The following is a 26,993-nucleotide window of genomic DNA, read 5'->3' as shown; positions in this document are numbered from 1 at the left end:
TCATATTGAGAACATTGTGAGAACAAGTGACATTTTGTTGAAGAATGTTTTTTTACAGCATTTGACAAGAGTGACATTTCAAGTAATTTACCACCCTAAGCTGTAGACACTCTCTCTCTCCATCACAGTGATCTTTTCAGGTTGATGGGGAAAAAATAGAATAATAAAATTCACTCATTTACAAGAGCCAAAGCAGTTTCCTTGGTTAAATCATGTCTGTTGGCATCTAGTAGCTGAAAACTACTGTAGAAGTCATTTAGTATCACAGAATCCGTTCGTCAAGAAATTTCACACCAAACGGTTGAAGTGTCATGAAGAATCAACATCAACAAACAACAATGATGGCTAAGTGTGATTCTATAATACGTAACCTTAAGCAAAAACAAACATCAACCCACAACAATAAGCCTTATGCAAAGTCCTTGAAATAAGCACACGCCACATAGAGGACATTAATCCTTTAAAGTGAGGCATTATGCACTTGCCACACACAATGTGCCTCTGCACCTCATGTAATGAATGGCTCTTTGCCACAATGGATCAAAGCGCGGACCACTGAGCTATTGTGGATGGCCACTATTGAGAATATTCATTTGTCTGGTTGCTTGTCAGAGCTGAGGGGAGTCTCTGTGGCTGAATACATCAGACTGGCACATTGCTTGGCTCTGCACTCAGTGTGAACAATGCCTCCATCTGGACCAGCGACTCAGGATGTGCCTATGTGAGAGCACTCAATTGATTTTCTCCCATTTTGGGACCAGGGGTCACATTTAACAAGCTTTCAAGGGTTGACTGAGGTAGAAGGTGTTTGTGTGTACGTGTGTTGCTTAGGAAATGCATCAGGACCAAGACCTAGAAGCCATAATAATCTCTTCATGGTTCACTTCTGGTCGAGGTTTGGAATTGGATCTCCTCATTAGCCCGTGACCAGGCTTGCTAGCCCAAGACCTGAGATTGGGATTGGTGTAGAACAATCATTAGCTACAGCCCTGGTCTTAAAGGGAAAGTTCACCCAAAAATGAAAACTGTTTCACCATTTACTCTCCCTTGTGTACGTTCCAACCTGTATGACGGATTTACTTCTGGAAAACACAAAAGATGATGTTTTGAAGAACATTTTGGGTCCAAACTAAGAAAGTCAATGTGGTCCAAAACAAGTGCACTCCTTTCATTGTACAAACAAAGACAGGGAAACATTTTTCAAAAAATATTTTGTCCTTCACACATTCAGCATTGGAATGACATGAGAGTGAGTAAATTGTCGTTGATCACGCCAAAACTATTGGTACCATTTGCTAGCACTTGGTGCAAGGCAGGATCCAGCACCATCGCCTCAAGACCAATCCAAATTGGATATAAAAGCGGAGATAAGATGCTTCGACTAAGATGCCAGATTTTGACAAGCTGTATTGTGACACAAGCCCACTAATGAAGGGGTGCCCAAATGATGTTAGTTATATTTACAAAATTAATAATAAAATCGACTAAATGGTGAAATACTAAAATGCATGGTTGTTCTTCACTGGCAGAAATAAAGCAAAAAGTGTACTTTTAGCTTGCCTTTGGGGCAGTACCCCCAAAGGTCTTCAAAATTGAAGATTTTTGGCTTTTAGTATGACTATGTTATCCTTACTGTTATCTATAAGCTAGTGGGCTCCAAAACAAAGACCATTTGTTTATAGTAGACAAAGAGTTGTGTCAAACTTCTCATCAGATTTTCTGTCCAATCAAATCTAGAATCAGATTTCTGTCCAATCAGCTCTCTAGAAACTAAAGCGTCCTGCCCCCCACATTATAAATAGACACCGAAGCTGTGGCTAAAATCGGTCACTTGTTCACACATTTAGTATTTTCTAATGGTGAATGGCACATAGTTCACTATATAGGGGATAGGGAACGATTCGGACAGCGTAAATACACTTTTCCATTGGGGCGAATAAAGTCTGGTTTCACATTATTGTTACGTGAACCGCTGCAGCGCGCAGTCTGCTCCAGTCCAGAGACACAATCAGCTCAGACCAGAAAATGTATCGGATCCTCTGAATTCTGCAGAGAATGCTATATTTTATAATGCTATACATTATTCAACAACACATTGAATAATGCTGCACATTTCAAGGCACTTCAGTGGTCCTTTCAGGATCACTAGAAATGTCTAGGCAGGTGTGTTGCAGCTAAACTCTGCAAAATGGTTGCCCTCTAGGAGCAGGACTGGACACCTCTGAGCGAGAGACAATTATTTGCAAATTTGTCAACAGTGTTAAATATATGTATTCTTCCACCAGTGAGATCCCAAGGTGTAGAACTTACTTGTGAACCCTAGAATTTAAACCAAGTCATGCAAGAACCATTACCCTTTTGCTTTTAGGGTTAAGTTTGATGAAGTACGATTGTTTGATATGAATCTTGGCGCAGGACCAGGGATATCGAACCAAGGAGCATTCCTACTTGGCCTAATCACATCATACGTGCACCTGAATTACTATTGTGAGAACTGGAAATCTAAGGATCATCTATCCTTATCCTCCGAAGTAGAGCCGAGGATACATTCAGTCCTCCCCCAGAGCCCTGTCTTTTTCAATTCATTACAATAGCCTTCAGCTGCAGCCGTATGCGAGCTGCATCTGACGGGGCTTTAGGAGATAAGCTCTCCAAGATGAGGACTTTATCTGGGCCAGCTGCCCACAAAGGCGGGAGGAGGGTTCAAAGGTCAAATGTCAGTAAATTAACAGATGGTATAAGTTGCCAGTCCTCACCATAATGAAATCCAGATGACACCTTGCTTGAGCGCCGGTTACACGATAATGACGGCAGCCCTTTTGAATGCGGTTGATTTTTTCCCCCCTTCGGTGCACATCTGGGCCCACTCTTCACTGCTGGGCTTTTGTCTAAGCTTGTGGCTGAGAAATGCCTCTCTTTGTAAGGCCTAATTATTCCATGACTAGTAAGAGCCTAATTACCAGAGGAATTAGCGCAGCGTTCATTGTGAGGAAGACGTCGTAGGGCTTTTGAGGTATTGACACAGAAGATGAGCCCCCAGTTTCAGCTGTTTAAATTTTGACCGATCTCTGGTTACAGTCTAGCAGACACACCTGTTGAAAAGGCTTTCCCTCCAAGAGTGAGTGCGTGCCTGTTCGTGGAATGTCTGAGCGAGATTAATGCGTCTGTCTCGGACAATGTGATACGAGGCGCTTGAGACGCACATGTGGACATGCCTGGATATGTGTCAGAGCAGCTGGGAACAATCATTACCAGCAGCCAACACAGAAGCCACGAGCATTAGATGCCATCCGCCGTGGGATCGCGAGTTTTTGGGCTTGGTCGAGATTGGAGTGGTTTGAGTGTGAAATTATTTCTGGCTCCGTTGTAATCGCAGGTGTCTTTTTCAGTGAGCGCATCTGATAGATCATCATCTGCTTCCAAATATGCACATTGGTGAGGCATATCCTAAATTGTGATAGACATCACGAAGCACACCAAAATGTTATTGCATTAAAAAGTGTCAAAATGTGCTTGCAAACAACTCTTAATTTCCCCCTCGTTTTATCTCACCATCTTCCTTACTGAAGTTGGAGGGACGAGGACTGATGTGAACCTCCTTCTCCGCCCGTCACACCAGTAATCATTCTCCGCCATTTCATTTGGCAGTGTAATGAAAGCAATCCCAGAACGCTTCGCTTCGGCAGAACAGAGATAATGAGGAAGCACACACACATGAACACACAAACACTGCACGATTTAGGAGGACGGCCTTCTGTGGGCTGCAATGGGAAAAGAAAAACATTCACGCATCATGCCATGCACAAAAAGATTGCAAAGATTGAATGTTAAGCATGTGGTCCCAGGATAAAACACGCGTATAGTAACCATTAGCACATCTTTCTGTCAATCTCCACACCATTTTCTCTGTCTCTTGATAATAAACAATGTGAAGCTATAAAAATAATATGCATGGCAAGCTACAGCAATTAAATTGCCTTCTGGTGCTTTCTACGATATCAATATGACTTTTCAAATTCCAATTTATTTATAAAAGAACATTAAAACAACAATTATGCGGACCAAATGACTATAGCTCATTCTTGGGTTTAAGGATTTGCGCAACCGCCTATCTGTAGTTACTACATGCTGGTTACTTTCTTTAAGCAATCAGACTTTTCATTATTTCAGATAATAAAACAAACAAAAATATATTGAGACAAAAATTGCAGGATGGACCCAAGCCATATTTAGAGACCAGAAGATCAAAAAAAGACAAAGGGAATGGGCTCTTTTGACTTAGGCCAGTATGCAACAACCTAGCAACCACTTAAAACACCCAAGCAACCGCCCAGAACTCCCTAGCAGCCATCTAGAACAAACTAGCAACAAGGTGGTGGGTTTTGCATATGTAAAATACAAAATGTTTGAAGCATCAGTTATTAACTAGTAGCATTCTCTTTAGAAAGTTTATTATATAACACATGTAAATCAGTTTACAAACAGGAGCTAAAGAAACACATTTTCAGCATTTTTCTGTATCGGTGACCTATTATACCAATTACAGGAACATCTCTGAGTGATCATGATTCAAACATCAAATCAATCAATTGATCAGTTGGTTACAGCTACTGTCCTCAACATTAAAATTTGCCAACATTCACTGATCTACGACCAGCCACACCGACAAAGCTGAGGTCAAACAAAGACAATGAAAGTTTTCCTAGGACTACAGCCAAACAACATTTGTGTGTGGTCTCAAGGGTCTTACTAGAACCAAAAGGCTTTAGAAATTTTAAAGAGACGATAGTCATAAACGGCCGTGTGGAAATGTCTTTTACGGCAGCTATAAAAGAGCGGAGGCTCGTCCGCTCATCCTAAGAGGCTACTAATCGATCAATAAACATTAGCAGTGGCAAATTCACCATCCCAGTGGAGAATAACACAGACGACTGAAGACAAGCAACAGGTCTCGCTGACACCAGTCCGGTACAGTTCACAGAAGGTTCATTTGGTGTGATTGAAAATAATTATTAACAAGTATGTGAAATGGCATGTGAACAGATCTAACTGAAAATGGATCTGAAGTATCTAATGTTAAGTTATGTGTCCTCAATCAGATGCTTTTATACAATCAAAGACATGAGGGAGCCATCAGTTGGTGTGCTGAATATGTTGAATGTTCATTCCCAAAGGCATATACCTCTGCCATCTGTTTTCACCCATACTCTGACCAATCAGAGAGTCTGAACCAGCACAGGGAAGAGCAGGGACAAGTGTTCAGCTCCTTTGATGGGGAGTTTATGTGTGGTGTAATAGTGGATCACTTCAGGGATGGTGTCAAACGGAGGGCTGTTCTGGCCCAGGATATAGCGGCCATCTTTGCACTGGCTGAACTTCATGTGCATGAAACCTTGGCAGCTCCTGAAAAAGAACATACAAAACCACTATTATTCTTTGGGTATGTTGAGCAACAAAATAAACCTGAAAATCATTTCAACAAAACACCACTTGTACCATCGTATTACACCACCGTTGAACCATAGCGCCATATGCTTGCGTCATATGTTAAAATCCATATATTTCAATCATTTTATCATGACTTGACAGCTGTAATTTAACATGATCCCTAGGTGAGGCTGTGAATCTCGAATGTAGGTCACTGGTGAACAAAAGACTACCCGCAATAAATAGGACAATCCGAGTAATGTATAAAGCCGGGTGCACACTGTGATTTTGGCCCTGATTTGGCCGTCCGAGACAAATTTTGCAAATCCTAAAAATATTCCAGGTCACTGATGTTTGACATGTTCACCGATAGCCGATTATTGACCGTTGCGATCCAATTTTACCTCAGATGAAATTCTGACAGTTTTAGAAGATTTGACTGACGACCGTCAAATTTTCTTCGTTTATCAAGACAAGTCATGACCAAAATTAACGTTAGAGATTTCTTTGTAGCCACCATTTAAATCCCGCTTGTAATGCAGCTCACATCATCGAATGTGTCTTTGATTGATGATGTAACAAATTTCCATTTTTAACGTGTCTTGACTGTCGTACAGTCTGACATTAATGACTACTGAGATCTTACAGTGTGACATGGCTTACAGCGATGATCAAGTTCGTACAGTCTGACAAGCAACAATCGTAAAGGACTATTATTAATCGCACAGTTTGCACCCGGCTTAAGAATATAATAACTTCAGCACGGCCCGATGTTAACATTATTCTAGACCTCCCCTTTAAGACAATCCAAACTGCTGGATATCTATGTATAGTACCAGGAAGTGATTGGTTTGTTTGAGGCTGTCATTATACTGTACAATACAATTCACTTTAATAAGTGTGTATAAAAAAACAAGGAGGCTGAGAGTATCTTTCTCACCCTTTTAAAAATCAAGCTAGCGCTGAAGTAGCACATTAAAATTCAAGACTTAACATGTTCAAGGAGCTTGTCGTCTCCAAAAAGGTATTATCCACCAGGTACGTGATGAACAGAGTCACTTATAGAAGGATCTGTGCTCAAGAAAAAGCCTGTGAATCTCCACGGCGGCTCGTTCAAAGCTCTCGACGTTGAGCTGCTGTCACTTTGATTTGGATCAGACCTCAAAGGCCGCTGGCGTACAGCATTATGACATCAGACAGCGCTGTTCATTCATTCATTCCCACAGTTGTCAGATGCTGTCGTACGAATGCGTTTTGTAAAAATAAGATTTCATGTGAACAAAGTCTCAGCGTGATGCTGAACGTGTTCTGGAGTGTTTTTGCACATGACTTATGAAGTGTGCAGTTGTGCACTTGCATTACAAGGCGTGTTTGATTACTGAGTGTGTTCAGGTGTGTGAAAGGCCTCCCCGCTTGTGTCTGCGGCTTTCTGCGGAGTCATTCATATTCATTAATGCTGGCAGGAGCAGCTTTTGTGAACTGAAGAGCTGTTCACCTGCCTGATTATAGCTCGGGGAGAATAAAAGGAAAAGAAGAAAGAGGAGGGAAACCAGGGGCTCTGGATCAAGACAGTAATTAGAGCTGCGAGATTTGACCAGATAAGCATTATCGCTCTAGCTGATAGCCTATCGCAAAGCACATCAGTGTGCAAATGAGGCATGGGCCGTTTTGCAGAAGGAGAAAATTAAATCAAAATAAAATGAGAAAAATAACAGTATGATAAAACAATAGAAAAACTAATATTTTTAAATGCGAGGTAAAAGAGCAGATACATAGATAATTCAAGAAATACTGTCCAACACTGATGGCAAAAGTCAAATGAAAGCAGACAAAGTCTCCACAATTTTCTGATTGGCTAAAAAAAGGTGATTATTAATAATTGTAGGCAAACAACAGTTAACAGTAATATCACATAAAATCACAAAATATGCCATATTAATAGTTAGATTAAAGCAATCAAAAATATGCTTGAAAAAACTAATTTGAATCTAAAATGTGACTTTTTAATTAAATTGTAACATTATATAAATGAAGGAAATAAATGTAAGGTAAGGTCATTTAAAAATGTTTTTTATATTATAATAATATTAAAGTGAATTATTATCATCATATTAATATATTATATTGCAATTTCTTTGAAAAGATTAACTTCTGATGAGTGAAAAAAATAATTTTAGGTGAGAATGAAGAACAAAAATAACTAAGATACAGACAACTAGACACAAATGAAGCAAAACACAAGGCAATTAGCTGGAATGGGGTAATGGGGATGAGATTTGCTCATTTCATTTAACGGTAATGGAGGGAATAGAGAAATAAAATGTGGCTGTGTTGGAGGGAGGCTGTACAGTACCTCAGAGAGAGGGAGTAGTCCAAGCGACTGGTCTCGCTGTTTCGCACCAAATAACTGCACTCCTTACAGAGGGTCAGTAGAGACTCAGCCTCTGAGCGCGACAGAGAGCCGTGATACCATCTGAAGGACAACAGGATGTGATGTCAAAAACATGATGTTTACACATCAAAAGCTATCCAGTATTTAGCAGTTTTGATTCTCATTTCACAGGCAAAGAGGTTAGCAAATCATAACAAAAACTATTACCATATAGAAGTCTTAAAGTGGCTCTATTATGCTATTTTATAGGTTACAAATTTTTTTTGGACGCCTCCTACAAAAGGTTTACACGCATCCAAGGTCAAAAAACACTTAAATCTTCCCATAATATACATTGCAGCTACTCTGCCCTGATCACAACACACCGGGCCATCTGACCAATCAGAGTAGACCAATCAAAACAGACTGGGCCATCTGACAAATCAGAGCGGTTGATTGGTCTACTCTTCTCTGATTGGTCAGATGGGCCAGTCTGTTGTGATTAGTCTACCGCTTACAGCACTTGTCGGAAACGTAACGCCCATTACCATATCCAAATGTCAGCTCCAAATCTTCCTCTGTATTTTAAACACAGTGATACAAACCGTAACAATGGTGTCAGTTGTACCATATCAATTCGAGCCTGGGTCCATATCCTTTGGAAGTGCATGCAAAAAGGATTTGCTTTGGCAGTGCTGAAAACAGTCTTCTCAACATGTCGAAAACACAAACCAAACTCTTCCAGGCCTCAGCTACAACTACAGTGTTTAAGGGCCTGTCAAAGTAGATGATGTCCGTGAGCAGCAAGTGAAAAGCATAGGCTGGCATCATGCAAATTTGTTACAAACATACGTAGGTTTGAGCAGGAAGTAAGACTGGAATTATCGATGACTGGTTTCAGGCAGATCAGAATTGGTTATTTCGTTTGGGAGACAAAACCTTTATTTATTATGCACTTTGATTTTTCAGATTTTTTCTTCAGACTTTTACATTCACAAAGAGGTTGTTTAATTCTAAGGGTCCACCTAAAACTAAATTATCACTGCTTTTGGTGCAATACAAATGTGTGGATATGACACCTGTAAATATTTTGAGAAGTGAGCATGTTTGTTTGTGACATTCGTGGCATGTCCCCCGTGAGACCACAGCTGCTGTCTTACTGAGGTTGATGTGTCTGGGGGATTTTTTATCCTGAACAGCTGACTAATTCGTAGCAATATTTTGGACGCACTAGACTGCACTTTCTAATGGAGTAACCATGCATAATGCAGTTATAAATCATATTCTCAGTCATAAAATGATAACACACTATGTTGACGTTCCCAAAGGCCCGAGAGTCACACTGTGAGACCATCATGCTAGTATCTTGAAAATGTCAAAACTGTAAACTGACATTTTATTTCGTCTGTGGAACTCAAAAGAAAATATTCTGAAAATGTCTCCCACTGGATCTCACGGTCTTTCATTGTGTGGACAAAAACGAAAAATCTTGTTTCATGTTTCACAGAAGAAAGAAGTTTGGAATGACATGAGGGTCAGCAAATCACAAGATGCATAACAGGATTGCATTCTAATTGCGGAATTCTTTTAGCTTAGCGGTCTCTTTTCCGCTCTGATTTTTTTCTTCAAACCTCTAATGGTTTGTGGCGACGTGTAGGACGTACACTTGTTTCTCCAGGGGAAGGTTGGGATCCACTCTCTCCCCCATCGTGGAATGAGGATCGCTGGGCTTGCGTAGCTTCATGCTGCCTGTGGTCTGCAGAGGCCTGGAACACCTCAGGCGCTCTGTCGGCGAACAGGAACGGTCCCACTCTGCACCCTCAAACTGCACTGTATGAAGGACACGGCGAAAGAGACAAAAAGACTCAATTCAACATCAAACAGAAGTACAAAAGTGATTAAAGATAGTTGTTTGAAAAACGAAAACACGGTAGGTTTTCTACCACTGAGTCCTAACCAGGAATGATGCAACAAACTGGCAATTTATAAAACTCTTTCATGTTAGTCTTAGTTTTATGCGTCAAATGATGTATGTGGTTTGTGGCGTAGTGTGAATACAACAGGAGCAAAATACTTTTTAATCGGACAACTGTCATGTTGCTGAGTTTCGCCACCTATTGTGAAATTCGATTGGTCGTAAATCCTGTTCCATATATCAGATATTAAACAAATAAGCTTGTTGCATTATACCTGGCTAAAACGGTCAATGGCCATCAAAAAAATGGTGGCTATGCAGAGCAGGAGTCATCTAAAGCAGGGCAACGAGGAGAAATAAAACAGGAGGGTTGTTGGAAATTAAGGTGTCACATTTATAACGCAAACGTACCAGGGTTCAGAGCCAAACAAAACAATGTGAAAAGAGACCTGCTGATCCATAGAACAGGTTAATCAAACTGAAGTGTGGATCAAACAATCAAACCAAGTGTGAACACTAGGGATGCACAATTGACCGGTACCTTATTGGTAATCATCTGATATTTTTTTAATTAGTTTTAGCAGAGGTAGGCATTTAATTCTAAACGCTCATTTCTCGTATTTTGACATTTAGATTATCTTTTCCGTGTTCTAAGGCTCACTTCACAGCTGGCAAAATGGGTTTTCAATTAAACTTGCCAGCCTATACAGTAGAAAGGTGAAAAAATATTTGAAGTCGGTGCTACCTGACTAGAGAAAACCGAAAAAAGGGTGGTGTCTTCTCTTTTGCCAAATAGGTAGAAAAATTTCAACACCCATAATGCACTAGGCATGTTGCCACCCAAGGCCACTTGACCAGTCTGCTATGGATACACTTGACCAGTCAAATACCAGCTTGCTTTAGTAGGAAATACTACTTTGCAAACTTTACATTTACATTTATTCATTTAGCTGACGCTTTTATCCAAAGCAACTAACAATTGCTATATTTCAGAGGTCGCACGCCTATGGAGCAACTAGGGGTTACGTGTCTTGCCCAGGGACACATTGGTGTCTCACAGTGGATTTGAACCCGGATCTCTCACACCAAAGGCATGTGTCTTATCCACTGCGCCATCACCACCCACCCACACTTTGTCATAATGGTGTCAACTTGTGTGCAAGAATTCAAAGAGTCAACGTTTGGTTGAGTTACTTTCAGATTCCAGATCCTGGCGGACTTTTGTTAGCAAATAAACGTGAATTTCTCGGCCCAGGTAACATGGAGAATGAGTAAACATTGTTCTGAAGGGTTGGTCAAAATCCCTTGCCTCTTCAAATACATCTATAATCATATCCTTTTGAATGTATATACTTCCTTTATAAAAATCAATAATCAAATATATTCATTATCACATAATAATTTTTATATTCTTTGTGCTTGTGAAATTATATTGTCTTAAATGCATGTGATGTAAGTAACCAGTTTCTTTAATGGTGCATTCCAATCTTACTTTGAGATTGCACGCAGTACACGCAGGACACGAAGGCCACGTAACCCACAAGGCCGTTTGTCTCTTTCTCTGGTATCAGTAGAGGGTCCTAAAGGCAGCGTGGACACATATGATTCTTCGCAGGACATATGGTCAAGCTATATTGAGCGTTACTATATCGAACTTTAATTGTTGTATTAAAATGTATTCTTTCCAGTATATTTCCTTCCTTCGGAGTAAATGCCAGTGATCTGTTTTTCTCCCAAATGAGTGAATGTTTTAGCATTATGTTTTGGTATACTTAACTGATAATAAGGAGCTCAGACTCTCTTCAGCCTTGATGGGAGCTGTTATTTGCTAGTGTCTGTTATGTGTGTGTGTGTGTGTGTGTGTGCGTATGACATTCTATGTAGGTTCTGGACGTTCGGACCAGACACCCCGGCGCCCTTCTCTAACCTGCGAGGCCACCACAGACCTAAATCTAATGAGTGGACGACAACTATCTTGACTAATGGCGATAGGCACCCCTATCTCCTCACATGTGTTAAATTGTTTAGGCTCTTAATGTTTCTTAGCCAATGAGAATCATTCAACCTGTAAGCAATGACGTAGCTTAGACCTTGGAAATGGTATAACTGCTGTGATCTTTGTAACTGTAAGCGGGGCGGCCTACAAACTCCTGTGCGAGTATTGAAGCTGACTTCTGCTGATGAAACTGCAAACTATCTTCAGTAAATATTTTCTTTAATTTTTTATAATTCTGACTCTGGGTCTTCATTCTTCATATCTGGTTCTGGGTCTTTAACTGTACACCCCTTACAGTTCATTCACATATTCAACCGAAATTATAACTATATGTTATAACGTTGTGATGTCTAAATTCACTCAATTAGTCTTAATTTTTTTAGACAAAAGAGTTTAGAATTACAATATCGGCCATTTATTGGCCAAACAATTATCGGCGTATCTGTATCGGCCAGTGCTATTTGAGTATTATTTGTATACTATTATAATATTTAGTGATATTTTGAAATGGTTTTTATTTTTATATTTTAATTTTAGCTAGGGTTTTGAGTGTTTTTATCCTTTTTATTAGTTTTTGTAGTATTTTTTAAAATATATTTCCATTTAGCTTTATTTTTATTTCAATTGAGATATTTTTAATACATCTACTTGCACTTATTTCAGTCAATTGTCAAGGCTACATTTCTAATTTTCGTTTAAGTTTAAAGTTTTTTAATAGTTTAAGTTAACACTACAACGCTGGTATCAGTAGTATTATAGTATCAGTGCATCCCCAGTGAAAACATGACCGGAGGACAGAACTGACCTCATGCACTCATCACATGCAACCGTGATGAGAGCACCCCTGAGCGGGAGTGACTGAAATCAAACGGGAAGCAAACGGGAGGTTCCTAGCAATACAGCGACTCAGCGAACTCGGCAGATGCAGGACATTGGCGGGATAGAAGTGAGGAGAAAGGGTCAAAGTTCACCTTGCTCGCCACAGACGGGCTCCTCCTCCAGCTGTCCAACCGGAGGAGGCCACGGCAGCTCGGTCAGATCTTTCATATCTATGTCGGCACAGAGTGAGTAATGCAGACAGTGTAAGACAGAGAGAGAATGGTGAGAAACAGAAAAGAGACACAATCCACCGATGTCAGTACTTATCAGGCAGAAATGCAATGTGAGAGCTGACTCAACATCTAATTACCATCTCAACCCCATAAATCTCATTAACACCACATATATACACACTCAGACAGGGGCCATTGCAACACATTTAAGCTAGAGTTACTCATTTCAGTCAGATTGGCTGCTTGCGAAAGCCCATACTTTCACAATGTGTGCTGATTTCCTTACTGTTTAGTCTCAATGGAACGTACCTCATCAAGTCAAAGGTCTGGTCCATATTTTATTCTCAGCTTATTTTTAATTAGTCGTTTTAATTAATTAGCTATTTAGCATAGGTTAAAAAAAATCCATATTTAAGCATCTCCATCGCAACTCGCATACTTACACGGGGCGTCTTGTAACGCATACAAGCACATCACACTCTCAAACAGGATTACAAGATGAAGAATAGGCCAAAGGGGAGGTGTGTGACATCTTTATAAACAGACCACCATCCGACACTTCCACCCCCTTCATCGCACCCTCTCGAAAAGAACACGACAGTGTGATGTTTGGTAAAAGAAACAGGCGGGCCCATACGTCCCCCCGCTGACTGGTGAATTATTGAAGACAGAATGTCACAGACTCTTTCACCCTGTTCCCTGTGCATTATTGATGCCTGGCGTGGTACAATGGTCCCATCTGGAGAACCAGAATCAGAGTGTGGACCCGCTAATCCTCCCTCAAACCCACCTAACCCTGTAAATAATCCACCTAATTCCACAAATAATTCGGATGATTTCACAAATAATCCAGTGTAATTCTTAATGAACCAACTAAAGTCAAACGTGACTATATGCATAGTAATATATACTGAACAATGATCATATATTTTTTTTAAAACCCGATAAAACAAATATTTAATATAAAAATCAAGGAATATGCCATTAATAACTTATAAAATGACAAAAATAATTTAATATATTTGTAAGTTTAAAATTACAAACACACACACATATATATACATATATTATATATATATATATATATATATAAACATCTATATAGATAAATATTATGGATGCAAGATATATCGGCCACCATATTGTATCGCCTGATATATGTTAATTTTTAACTTGATCGTTATCAGCCCGATAAAAAAAATTTCCCTGGTATATTAAAGCCAGTAAATAATGTATCATGTCCTTCAGCTGAGACACTGTAGATGCACACTGCTCGCCATGACGGTTTTGAATTGCGTACAATATGAAGTGCAACATGTGCAGTGCAAGTCTGTCTCATAGGCTACATAAAATAATAATTATAACATTATAATAACATGCTTGGGACATTGCTTTTGATCGTTAGACTTTTGTTTTTGTAATCAGGCTCTCAAAAATTATATAAAAACTTGGATATAGATTTATCGACCAATATATCGGTTATCAGTTTTGAGATATAAAGAATTATCGGTATTGGCCAAAATGTTCATCTCTCTATCTCTCTCTCAAATTTTCACTACTGTATGTATACACTGCTTACACCTAATGGATCTATACAGACAGACTCCTCATTCTCTAGCTCTATAGACCTACAGGTGCCCAACATCTACTCTGGTTTGAGACCTCTCTGGCCCTTCCCTGTATGACTCTAATGCTCCACATTAACTGTCCCATCACTCCTGCGGTTCCAGCATGCCTGTCAGACCCAGTCAGGCTGACAAAGGGCAGCACATCAGTGCCTGTTAGCCACGGTCCTGCAAAAAACTAACACCGAAGAGCTCCAGCCACTCGCCACGAAGGTCATCTCTGGCCTAATATACATCACGCTGGGACAGATGGCCACACCATTCGTACATCATTACTACTAAAGCACAAGGCTAGAAATGAGCTTAGAAATGTGCCGAGACGGCATATTACTCTAAGTGTGAGAGCCCATCTGGGATAATGAAAGCCTCATTTGAGCATCTCATAAAAAGAAACGATATTACATCACTGGAAATCTGTGATTAAGTCTCAATTTACACAACAGATGTTATTACTGAAGGAGCAAACAAACCCTTAATGCGCTTTATGCTTTGGTAGGATTTTATGTGCGCTGTTAAAACTCATCTAAAGGATTTTTTTGGTATCTGGATTCAATTAACATGTTGTGGCACCTAACATGCACAGATTTTACTACTAATGGTGACAATTTAGGCTGGGGGATACAGCTAAATAAATCTCAACATTTTTCAGCCATTTTACAATCAATTTATATCTCAACAGTACATATCTAGTTAAAAAATATCAAGGCATCCAAGGATACACAAATATTTAAATTAATTATGTCTGCACATTATAATATAGAATATTTTGTAAAAAAATATATATATACACATGTACATATATACACACACACATATATAAAGTATGTATTATATATTTTTTCATTACACACACGTCCAATATGTAGACAAATATTAATTAAATATTGCTGTATATATATATATATATATATATGTGTATATATATATATATATATATATATATATATATATATATATATATATATATACCATTAACAGTGTTGATTAACATTTTTCATCCTCACAAAATCATAATGATAATCACCCTGCACTGATCACCCTGATCTAGTGATATATGAGAAAACTTAGAAAATTCTATTTACCGCACAGAGACCGTTCTAATGGTCACAATGATAAATAAAGCTAATGTGCTATTTACTTCACTTATTGTTCACGTAATTACCGGAAAACCGTGCTAAGAAAATCCCATTTCTCCCCTTTCATTACATTCATCCGTTTCAGTTCCACTGTCTGAGCTTTTTATCTTCTGTAAACCACTTACCGCCCTCTTTCCTCTCTCGCTTTCATTTTTCCTCCTAAGTGAGATGATATCCCCCCCTCCCCTACATGTCTTTCTCCCTCTCCTGCCTCAGTGTATTTGCACGAAAGCGAGTTACCAGGACATGCCTTTTCATTACTGTCACAAAGAGAAAAAGAGAGAGAAATAAATTGATATAGGAGCCATTCTCGCTTCCCTCGGGCTTGCTTACAGCGGGTTGACAGACCCGGGACAAGCGAGCCACCACTTTCTCTCTCCATTTCACACACAAAAACCATGTCAGGACTTTCAGCCAGACCAAATCCTCCTCACAACTGATCCAGTTGCACTTCGGTTTGGGCCGAAGCCCTTCCAAAAGAAGTGTGGGAGAAGTTTTAAAGGGGCCACATTCGAAAACAAGTCTACTATACATTTAAAGATTGCATGCACAAACCTTCATGATTCCTTTAACCCCAAAAGCGACTCAAGAACACACAAGCCAACAAACCCTTAAATGGACAAAATGCCAGCGTTCACATCCTCTACTGGTGTGACTGGGTGATCTACAGTCAGTGGCGTGCTGTTGAATGCATCCGTGTGGTAGATTAGTGTGGTAATGAGTGCAGAGAGGCTTGAGGGACGTGCCGGGCGGCCGTGTGGCTTAAGTGATTGTGGTAATTGAGTGGATAGTGACAGCTTTGCAATGGCCTAATTAAGACTCACTGGACTGAGGCCAAGATTTTACTGTCATCGTCACACTTTTAACAACCGAACCGAGATGGAAAACAGAGCTGAAATGCAAATGAAACAAAGCCATCTGTTGTGAAGGTATGTCAACATACGAGCAAAGGAGTTTGGGACATGTTTTATGCGACATTGCAGTCACATTTAGTGCAATCACTCAATGTATCGCAAACAGCTGGGAAAATTGTCTTTTTTTCCCTTCGGGCCACTTATGATAGATACACATTTTTCTACTTTGCTATTAAGGGGCTGTTTGAACGACACCTTTTTCAAATAAAAACGGAAAAACTTTATATGCGTCTTAGCCGTTCATTTACATGACAACAGCGTTTTGGCAAACTTTTGAAAACAGGTTTCAAAGTGCAAGTATTTGAAAACTATATCTTTATCGTCTCTGTGTAAACTACAAAATACGAATTCATGAAAACGGTGACGTCATGCACATTACGTTTTTCAGACTAGACACGTAGTGTTTCTTTACAAAGTGACATCGCCAACTACTGGCCTGGCATGAATAATACAGCGTTTTTAGTCGTTTTCGCAAATCTGTGTAAACGGGGTTCATTTTGACAACGTTGTGGTCTGTACGCGAAAAACGTAAAGGAAAAACGTTTCTGTTTGTAGTACATTGTTGTCATGTAAACGTACCCTAAGACTATATGCTAATGAACACTATTCTGACTGGCTAACCTTACCTTAGTAACAGTACCACTATAAAGTTGCTATATACTCAACAGGTACTGTTGACTGAGATTGAGTTTTTGAAGCTTAGCAAGCGGCGTTGACATCATCCCAGTAGCCTGCTCAATGAAACATAACCTCGTAAGTATTTTACAACACTCTTCATTGGCTATGACTCTAGACAAGCAAAACGGCACGATTAGAACTAGGAGTAGAGATTTTAGAGCATGTTGCTAAGCTAATAACGCAATACCCTTGGGTAAAACTATCTAGTCTGTTTTTAATTAAATAGTTTTTAATAAAAAAAAAAATTAACTTTGACCCAATACATTTTTTTTACAGCATATTTTGACTCGCCATTGTGTTTTTGTCTGAACCTTTCTTGATAAGTTACTGCATAATTGAGTTTACCAATTAAATCAGCTACAGTATAGGGTGGGTTTCCGCTTAACTGGGTTGAAGGAGGAAACAATTGTGAATTTTTTCCACCGAGCTCAGGGCGATGGATTCTGGAAATGCCTTTGTTATGAGAATACATGCGATGCTGCCTTAGAATTTGGCCATAACACTTTGGCAAATAAAACGTAATGAATGCTTCATCTTTAGTAACTAAGCATCTAAATGGCTGAGGGTTTTGAAACGGTTCAATCACAGGGCAGTTCTAAAATTGAAATTGGCTATATACGTGCTAAAGATGCTTTAATGTGTCCTTCGGTCCCCCTCAGCTCATCCCGCTCTCAGTCCAGTTGTCTTTTTTCACTCCTTCTCTCCCCTGAGTGTGATAATCAGCACTGCTGGAGGGGTAGATGGGGGAGGAGGTGGATCGAGATGCCCCTGAACCCCTGCGGTGGTTTATCAGCCCGAGTGTGTCAGCACTGCAGCAGGACAAACCTGTCAGAGCTGAAAGGGTGAGAGAGGGAGGGAGGTTGAAGAGAGCGGAGGTGTCAGTGTGTGACTGATTGCGGCCCTCCACTCGCAAGGCTAGCCCCCTCCTCACATCACCCCCGTCTCTGCACACAAATCTCTTCACTCGCACGAAGAAACACACACACACAAGTAGGGTTGTAACGGTATGAGATTTTCACGGTATGATAATAGTCTCCGAAAATATCACGGTTTCACGGTTTACGGTATTAAACAATGATTATTATTATCAGCTGCAATGAACCTTAAATTAATAAAAACTGATAGGGTTTTTTGGTTGAACATATGGTTTATTAAAACAAACTTTTTTAATCTACCTTTTGAAAAAATAAGAAAGAAAAAATAAACCTGCAGATCTCCCATTTGAACAAACATGTTTGATCAATTGAATTAATAAAATTCTTAATTTATTAATTATTATTTAAGATAATTTTTATTTTGACAGGTTGTACTAAACTCCTATGAGTTTCAGTCAGAGTGTATTTGACAATGATTATTTTCAACAAAATTATGAAATGCTCATTTAGTTCTCTCAGAGCAGCTCTGGATATGTTCATGTGTTCACGTCCTTATATAGTGAGTGAGACGGCAGACGCTTTAAACACCATGAGCGTCACACATACTTGAGTATATACTAGGTGAAACGGTGCTGCTCATTCACACAGACACGCTGAACAAGCAGAATATAGATTTACAGTTTTTTGCGCTGTTTAATAGACACACTCATATAGCGATTTTATTTATTGCACAGCTATATTTTAGATTTATTCATCCATCTATCAAATCGCGCATTTTACGTGACATCTGCGTTATATTGTAAATTCCCTCAGCAACACGTAAATAATACGGCCTTAAGTTATAAATGGAACTTTATCTGCAGGGAGGGAAGGTGTTCGCGAATATGGGAGAACATATTTGACATATTTCCTCATTTTGCAGCCACTCTTCGTCCATATTTCTGGACACAACTGGATATCAATCTTCAAGGAAAAACCCACGTTCGTTTTTCGGATACCCAAAGTATTCCCACACTGCAGATTTTAACTTTTTTTTTCGAAGAATTCGCAGCCTCAGTCTCAGACATTTTCTCCAGTGCACATGTATAGGTGGAGTAGTCAAGTGGAAATAAGTTGCATATGCGCATTTGAGATCTGCTTTAATTTTTTTTCCAAAACCGTGGATAAGCAAATGTTCACGATATGATAATCGTACAAGTCAATATCGCGATAAACCGCCATACCGTTACAACCCTACACACAAGTGCTTTCAGCATCACTATTCTGTGTCGGAGGAGTGTCACAACTACAAATTTCCAAAAGTACGGATGGATGGATGGATGGATGGATGGATGGATGGATGGATGGATGGATGGATGGATGGATGGATGGATGGATGGATGGATGGATGGATGGATGGATGGATGGATGGATGGATGGATGGATGGATGGATGGATGGATGGATGGATGGATGGATGGATGGATGGATGGATGGATGGATGGATGGATGGATGGATGGATGGATGGATGGATGGATGGATGGATGGATGGATGGATGGATGGATGGATGGATGGATGGATGGATGGATGGATGGATGGATGGATGGATGGATGGATGGATGGATGGATGGATGGATGGATGGATGGATGGATGGATGGATGGATGGATGGATAATATATACTTCATATATATATATATATATATATATATACACTTCTATATTAAATTATTAAACTATACTATTAAATTAATTCATAAATCAAAGTACTAAAGAGATTTAATAAATAGATAAAATGATAGAACTCAAAATTCAATAAAAAAAAAAAAAGAGACAATTTTAGGGCCCATTTTTTCCCACACTACAACACCGACTAGTCAAAGGTAATAGTCATACATTTTATACTAGTCAGTGTTAAGGAAGCCCTAAATAATCAGGGTCCACCAGACACACATCATTCAGATTTATTAGGGGGAGCTCACAAGATATGCTTTCTTTTAGTTGATTAATTTCTTTCCTTTTTTATTTCTGTGCTACATTAGGAGACTGTCAGATCAGTAGTTACCACTGACCCCTTCCATTCGCTTTCTCTCTCTCAGCTAAAAATACAGTGCTTTTGCGGCAGTAACCCAGTGCAGTTTGGATGTGGGTTAGTGCTGTGCTCACGTGTTGCACTGCTGACCACTGCTTCTGCTATACTGAAGCTCAGACATGCTGAGAAGGGCCCTAATTAATGGGGAAAAGTGTGTATGTGTTTTGGAGGTGTGTGTGGTGAGGGAGGCGGGGGATGATTTATTCCAGTGTCACCTTGACCCCTGACGCTGAGATACAGCTCAATTAAACAGGATTGGCCCCACGGCACCGCTTTCATCTACTGCCCGTGAGTTCTGCAAAACACGCACACACACACACACGGGGCCAGATTCACAAGATCCAATAACATCCATATGGAGCACTTTTTCGCTTCCCTCTGCCACCAAAAACCAAAAATGGTAATGACCTCAACCAAAATAAACCAAAGAACAAAATGAAAAATCAATGCAATAACATTAAGAATCGATTCCTACAGGCTGGATTGGTTCTTCTGTGGTTCTTAATTGCTGTTCTAGGCATATGTTCCCAAAACACTTTAAATCATTATCCCGCGATCTATAAAACTGGCCTCAGATTGGTGGTAGAACATGAAACAGAATTAACATGAAACAGCCAGTGCAACCCGTTTGACTTCCATAACGTGACGCGTTTCAAGGTGTAATACAATATTTAACGATTTGATCTAATTGATTTTTCTTTGCGCCTTTTTCAGGCATAGGCAACAGTGAAACACACTTTCCCACTGAATCCCTCACCTAAATCTAACAATTATGTTGGATGAATCCATTGGCACTGTGGAGATGTGCCGCCCACAGAATTAATGAATTCTTTATTAATTTACTTTTGAACATTTCTTATTTCTTCATTTTAAATGTAATCAAGTACATTATATTTATTTATTTTCTATGGTTATTTTTATTAATTTATTATTTTATTAATTCGAAAATGAGTACAATTAATAATTAAATAGGGGCTAGAGACATGCTGGCCATATATTTAATAAATTTTTTCTATTAATTTACTTTATTAATTTAAAAACGTCATTTTAAAATAAAAATAAAAATCCCTCATCTAAACCTAACTGTTACAAACAAATCCCCTGGACTATTTGTTTATTTATTTATTTAATTCATTCATTCATTCATTAAAAAAAAAAAAAAAAAAAAAAAAAAAAAAAAAAGAGGAAACAAATTAATACAATTGAGGATTAATAAATAGGTGGCAATAAATTTAATGATGCATTTTTTAATAATTTTCACATTAAACTTTTACTTAACTTTTAAAATGACTTATATTTAAAAATGTAAAATGTAATTTAAAAGATGATATTAAGTAAATTAATTAAAAATAAAAACATGTAACTCACAATACGTAATAATTTTAATGAGGAATTTTGATGACAACATTCCCCCCCAAAAGTCGGATGCCGCATAAAATCGAGCAAGTTAAGGTACCTGCAAAAGCTTTAGAGATATGTTCCTTCTTCCACTCCCACGGTTGGTCGTATTCATCGGCGGGCCTCTCGTCGTCCTGCGGCAGCCTGCTCTCCCTGCCCTCCTCGGGTAGATCCGGCTGCCCTGGGACGCGCTCCTCGTACGGGGTGTCATAGAGTTGGACCTCCCCTCTCCCCCAAACTCCTGCTCCACCACCGGCTCTCCTCTGCAGCTCTGCAACACCAAACAAACCTATTACAACACCTTCCACATTGATTTTGCTCCATTCTTCAAATTTCCACTTAAAGGTCCCATATTATCAAAACTGAAATTTCCTGGGTTTTTTCATGATAACAGCGGTCTAGGTGCTATGGAACTACCATAGAAGTTTCAAAACAGTCGATCCACAGACAAATCCACACAAACTGCATAAAGTAGCTGAGCCTTTTCACGAACTGTTGTGTGACTTCCGTATAAATGTGATGTCAGAACTACGCAGTCACCGCCTTCAGTCATCACCCCCCAGAAAACAACAGGCCAATCAGAAGAGAGGCTCATGAATATTAAGTAAACAGGCCAAAATCGACCTGTTCTTGGCAGAGCTACTTATACTACAAATATATATTCTTAAGGACATCAAAACCTAAAATAAAACTTCAGAAAGTTGTACAATATGGGACCTTTAAGAAAAGTCAGTTCTGACCCCTTAAAACAAAAACAAACTGCGTTTGGTCACTTCACATGTCCATCAGACGGTCTCTTCCAGTACAAGTGGGCAATCGTGGTCAGAATAAGCTGCAAAGTGGACCAGACTTTGTGTTGATGGTCCAAAGACTATTGAGAGATTAACAGTTGGGTTTGTGAGCAGGCATCTAGACTGAGTTTCATTGTGACGTTCATTAAAACGGTGCGAGACAGGGCGTACTGTTAAATCAAGACACAACAATAAATCGATATGTTCCCTGGGCTCCACAGCTGGGCTCCCTCGCCTGGGCCACATTAATTATGGAAATGTCTGGTGAAGAGTGGCGGGGTATGAATCTGAAGGAGAAACAAATTGTGTTTGCACAGCTTGCTGGTTTCATAAGGGAGGGCTTAACAAAGAGAGAAAGAGACGTACGTGTGTGTGCGTTTGTAGATCGAGTCCAATTTCAAGGACTGGGGTCTCTCTCTCATTTCCATTATCATAACCCTCAAACGGCAAGAACCAAACAACAGGATGTCTGAATAACCTTCAAGGGCTTTTCAACAAAACATAAAAGTCAGTTAAAAGCCTATATGAGAGGAACTACAGCTACAAAACGCTACGCCAACATGTGATGCTCTAAAGCAGTGGTTCCCAACAGGGGGGTCGCGGCCCACAAGGGGGCCTCAGCGAGCTCTGTGGGGGGTCGCGTCATATTTTGAAAAGTTTGGAGCAATGAGCATTAAATAAAAGTCCTTAACTTTTTCCTGTTCAAAATTTATATAATGAGCGAGTTCATCATGATTCCATCAATCCGTGTTTTTGTCTTATCCTGAACCACTATGGTACACCTATAATAAGTGTTTACATTGGGACTATTTTACACTGGTTCGGATCGCTGCCGCTGAGGAGTAGCCCAGTACCTGCGTGACTCGTCATAGACGTACACAGAGAGAAGTAGTTCCGGCTACAATGTTCTTCCGAAAGACGCATCAGGGCTCGCAAAATCGCTAGCCCGACGTCCCGGGGCTATTGTGTTTTCAAGTCGGGCTAACAAAATGCATAACCGGCCTGCCCGACGGGCTATCTGAAATCAAATTCCCCTAAACTTCTGCCTCGCCCACCTAAAAATGTGTGATTAAGTGTAAGCTTCACAAATTCGTGTTCGCTTCAGTCTTGTTATAATCAGATTCAGCGCGATAATCTTCAAACCGCAGCGGCACGCGAGCAGAGTGCACGTCAGAAAAAGAGGACAGTGTGTGTGTGTGTGTGTGTGTGTGTGTGTGTGTGTTCATATTAGCCTCCTTGGTCTGTCACTGCTCGTCAATGTCAGAATATTTGAGATGACAAATCAAAGATGACCAATCAAATAGGCGGGCTATATGTTCACAGAAGCTGCTGAGCGCGAATTTTACCAGAGTGACTGACGCTTCAGTTTATGGCCGTCAAGTGCGAGATAAGATGTAAGTAGCTGAACAAAACATTTCATATTTGACAGTTTTTTTAGGTCATAAATGTTAAACGAATGACAAAAATAATCAGGCAAACTAATATACTGAAAATAGGCTTATCTAACGTGATTCATGTAGGCCTAATGTAATAATTAGTTTACTGTCATTGTGAGGTGACAAGAAACATTAAAGCCGTTTGCATCATGTTAGGCACAAGATTAATAATGAATGTGTACATGTTGAGAATTAATATAATACAATTTGTAGCCTTCAGTAAATTAAAAAAGTTCATTTTTAGGAGGGGAAGAGATCAGGGCAAAATGAGGAGACAGAGAAAAAGAAAGAGTGATGGAGATGAGGAGAGAGCAGGTATTGACAAAAAATCTATTGCCACTGACATGGTTTTAAAGCTATTTCTTATCCTTTTTTGTCCTTCAAATGTCTTGAAATGCACACATCAGAGAAATAAAAAAAATTGAACCCCCTGACAACCTTAAATTTAGGACCTCTTTGATTATAAAGCCCTGTCTACGGCCCTGTGTTAGGAATAAGATCAATAATGAATGTGTATATATTGTGAATGCATTTAATAAACTTAGTTAGGCTACCTAGCTTTCCTAGTAGCTTTCAGTAAATTAACGCATCTGAGAAAATGATTCATACATCAACCTATCAGTTGACCCTATGTTTACTTTCTTCACTGGCATCAGGAGAGAAAAATAATCAGCTGCATGACATGTTTTTAAAGTTGTTGTTATCCAATTTTTTGGGATATGTAGATCAGAGAAATACAAATTATCTCGAACCCCCCTAACTAGCCTACCTCACATCCGGGACCTCAGAAATTATAAAACCCTGCCATCTGCATGTTAATGAAACTTGTTAATAGTAAGAATTAGACTCTAAACTAAAGTGTTAACTTTTTTAAATCATACCCTCATTGGGGGCTGAGCCACAGACTGATTCATGTTCCACACTGGTCACACAAATTTCGGTTCAGTTAGAACCAGATGGCATATTTGTATTGATGATTCTAATTTGATTATTTTATATCCAATTGTTGATATTTGTGTTTTTTAAAAGTTTTTGATTGATGTTTTGACTCCTAACCAATTTTCTACATTAAAAATTGTCTTTTTATTTGGGCTAGTAAAATTAATTTCGGGCTACCAAAATCTGAAGAGTGCCTGCCCGAAGGGCTACCAGCAATTTTTAAATTTTGCGAGCCCTGCGCATTATTCTGTTAATAAACGCAAGTTTATTATCGCTCGCTAAAGCGCCAAAAACGTAAAAAATAAAGCCTCACATTGATAAAGCCTCACAAATAACTTGCAAGTATTGAGGCCCCAGACAGCTGTCATTTAGTAATAGCCTATATTCCTTCTTTTTTTACCTACACACCAGTGGGAATATTTTCAGGTTTTGCATTTCAAATAAGGGCCAATATATAGGCTTCTCCTAGGCTTACGTTTTTAAATTACAAAGGGCCTACTGATGTTTTTGTTATTGTATTTTCAATATTATAGGCTATTATTTGAGCATAAACATATCTGGTTATAGTAAATATACCGTTTGTTTGAAAACAACATATTTTGTCATCCTTGCTGCAAGCTTACAAGAGCGATAATATCATTAAATGTAAAGGGGGGCCCTAAAATATTTTATTGGGAAAAAGGGGGTCTCAGACCAAAAAAGGTTGGGAACCACTGCTCTAAAGGACTTTTTTTTTATCATCTCCAATTTTAGCTAAAGTTAGATTGCTAAACTGTTGCCTTAAATCAGCCGAAGAACTTGAAGTAGGGGGGCACCAGTATTCAATTCTGGTCGATACTGATAACAACAACAAATTCTAAACTATTTTGTCTGAATAAATAAGAAATAGAACACTAAAAACTAAAATCAAGCATTTTAAATGCTACAATTGATTTTTGTAAACAGGGTTATTAATGTTAGCTAAAACCATAAAAAAACATTTATCACTTAAAATAAAATGAAACATTTATTCTAATTAAATAAAATATATATTTTTTAAAAACGTAATATTTCAGTTAGTTGGCAAGGCAAGATTTCTCATTTTTGAACATTTCTCATTTAAACTTAAACTATAAAAACATTTTTTAAAAACAAATAAAAAGACAAAAAAACTAAATTACTAGAACTTTAAAATTTAAATATTTTTATTTAATTTATTTTTTAATATTTAAAAATCTAAGCAAAAATTAACAATATAAAATGTACAGCATGAAAAAAAATAGATAATCATTTTGAGATTTGCTAAAGATTACATTTTAACATTGTTATTAATATTTTTTGACATATTAACTAAGCTAACTAAGTTAGTTATTAGATGACAGCAAATGTAACAAATGTAGTATAATTTATACTTTATTATAGTGCTTAATATTTTCAATGACATTTTATTTTTTCCATTTTTATTTTAAACTTTAGTAAACAATTTTTTAGTTCAGTTTTAGTTATTTAAACAAAGTTATTTTATTTCAGTTAATTGGCAAGGCAAGTTTTTCATCTAATATTATATTTTATTTTAGTTTTTTTTAAATAATTAAAACAATATTTAATAGTTTTAGTTAATGATAACAATTTACATGGACCCTAATAACCCAATTGTAGCCTAATCGAAAAACTCGCACAATCATAATAAAAATATGATCACATGTAACCACGTCATTCAGAATGAATAGGTCAAATCCGATTCAAATTTCACTCGGATTGTAAGAGGTGGTTTTAACACTTTATTGGATTGAAAACCGAAAAAGTACTGCGCATGTGCAATGACGTAGAGATGGCATAATGCCGTATGACACACGGAACGAGCTGTTGTAGTAGTTGAACGAAGCGTCATAAATGGCACGAGTTTCATTCTAAAATTTTCCTTCCACTCATCGTCTGTGAAGTGGAGCAGGACAACATCCCATCAGTCCTCGTTTCAGACTCTCATCCAAAGACGCCTTGTTTTAGATGCGGGAATGGGCGTTTTTACTGCTTGATAAATATAAGCAGCACAACACAACGGTGCTCGTCGTCTCCTAATTAGGACTCGAAATAGGTAAATATTAGAATAGTATGCACAAACAGCTGGAAACTGTATATTCATGCATTGGCAATTTTAAAAAACTATTCCGATTTCAAGGTTGTATGTGACACATAAATGCGCACATCAACCTGATCACTTTATTTAGCGTTCATATAAACACTACGTACGGATTCATCAATCGGAATGAATTCTGACAAAAGGTGCCCATGTAAACTGTTATATATTAGTCGTGTGTCTCCCCCTCCTAGTGTAATTGGTTCAGTCCTGTTTCCCAGTTTTACCGCTCCACCGTTATTCCTCAGTTGGA

The 26,993-nt window shown here is 38.7% G+C and overlaps 2 protein-coding genes across 2 annotated transcripts in view; both read right to left on the bottom strand.

Annotated features, from left to right (window-relative positions):
• The window catches only part of LOC143736071 (uncharacterized), a 795,401-nt gene that overhangs the window by 380,557 nt on the left and 387,851 nt on the right, over positions 1 to 26,993 (bottom strand). The gene's annotated exons all lie outside the window — the stretch shown is intronic.
• The window catches only part of shdb (Src homology 2 domain containing transforming protein D, b), a 33,864-nt gene continuing 11,305 nt past the window's right edge, over positions 4,435 to 26,993 (bottom strand). Inside the window, exons 5-8 of the mRNA XM_077226519.1 lie at positions 21,517 to 21,729; positions 9,463 to 9,628; positions 7,781 to 7,900; positions 4,435 to 5,403 (exon numbers count right to left, since the gene is read on the bottom strand). Of these exons, the coding sequence (XP_077082634.1) occupies positions 5,217 to 5,403; positions 7,781 to 7,900; positions 9,463 to 9,628; positions 21,517 to 21,729 (686 nt within the window). The 3' untranslated portion in view covers positions 4,435 to 5,216. The remainder of the gene's footprint in view (positions 5,404 to 7,780; positions 7,901 to 9,462; positions 9,629 to 21,516; positions 21,730 to 26,993) is intronic.

The sequence above is a fragment of the Siphateles boraxobius genome, unplaced genomic scaffold, assembly GCF_051911475.1.
Source record: "Siphateles boraxobius isolate OS27281-9 unplaced genomic scaffold, OSU_SipBor_1 13, whole genome shotgun sequence".
NCBI lineage: Eukaryota > Metazoa > Chordata > Actinopteri > Cypriniformes > Leuciscidae > Siphateles > Siphateles boraxobius.
This window is presented reverse-complemented; position numbering and strand designations above follow the sequence as displayed.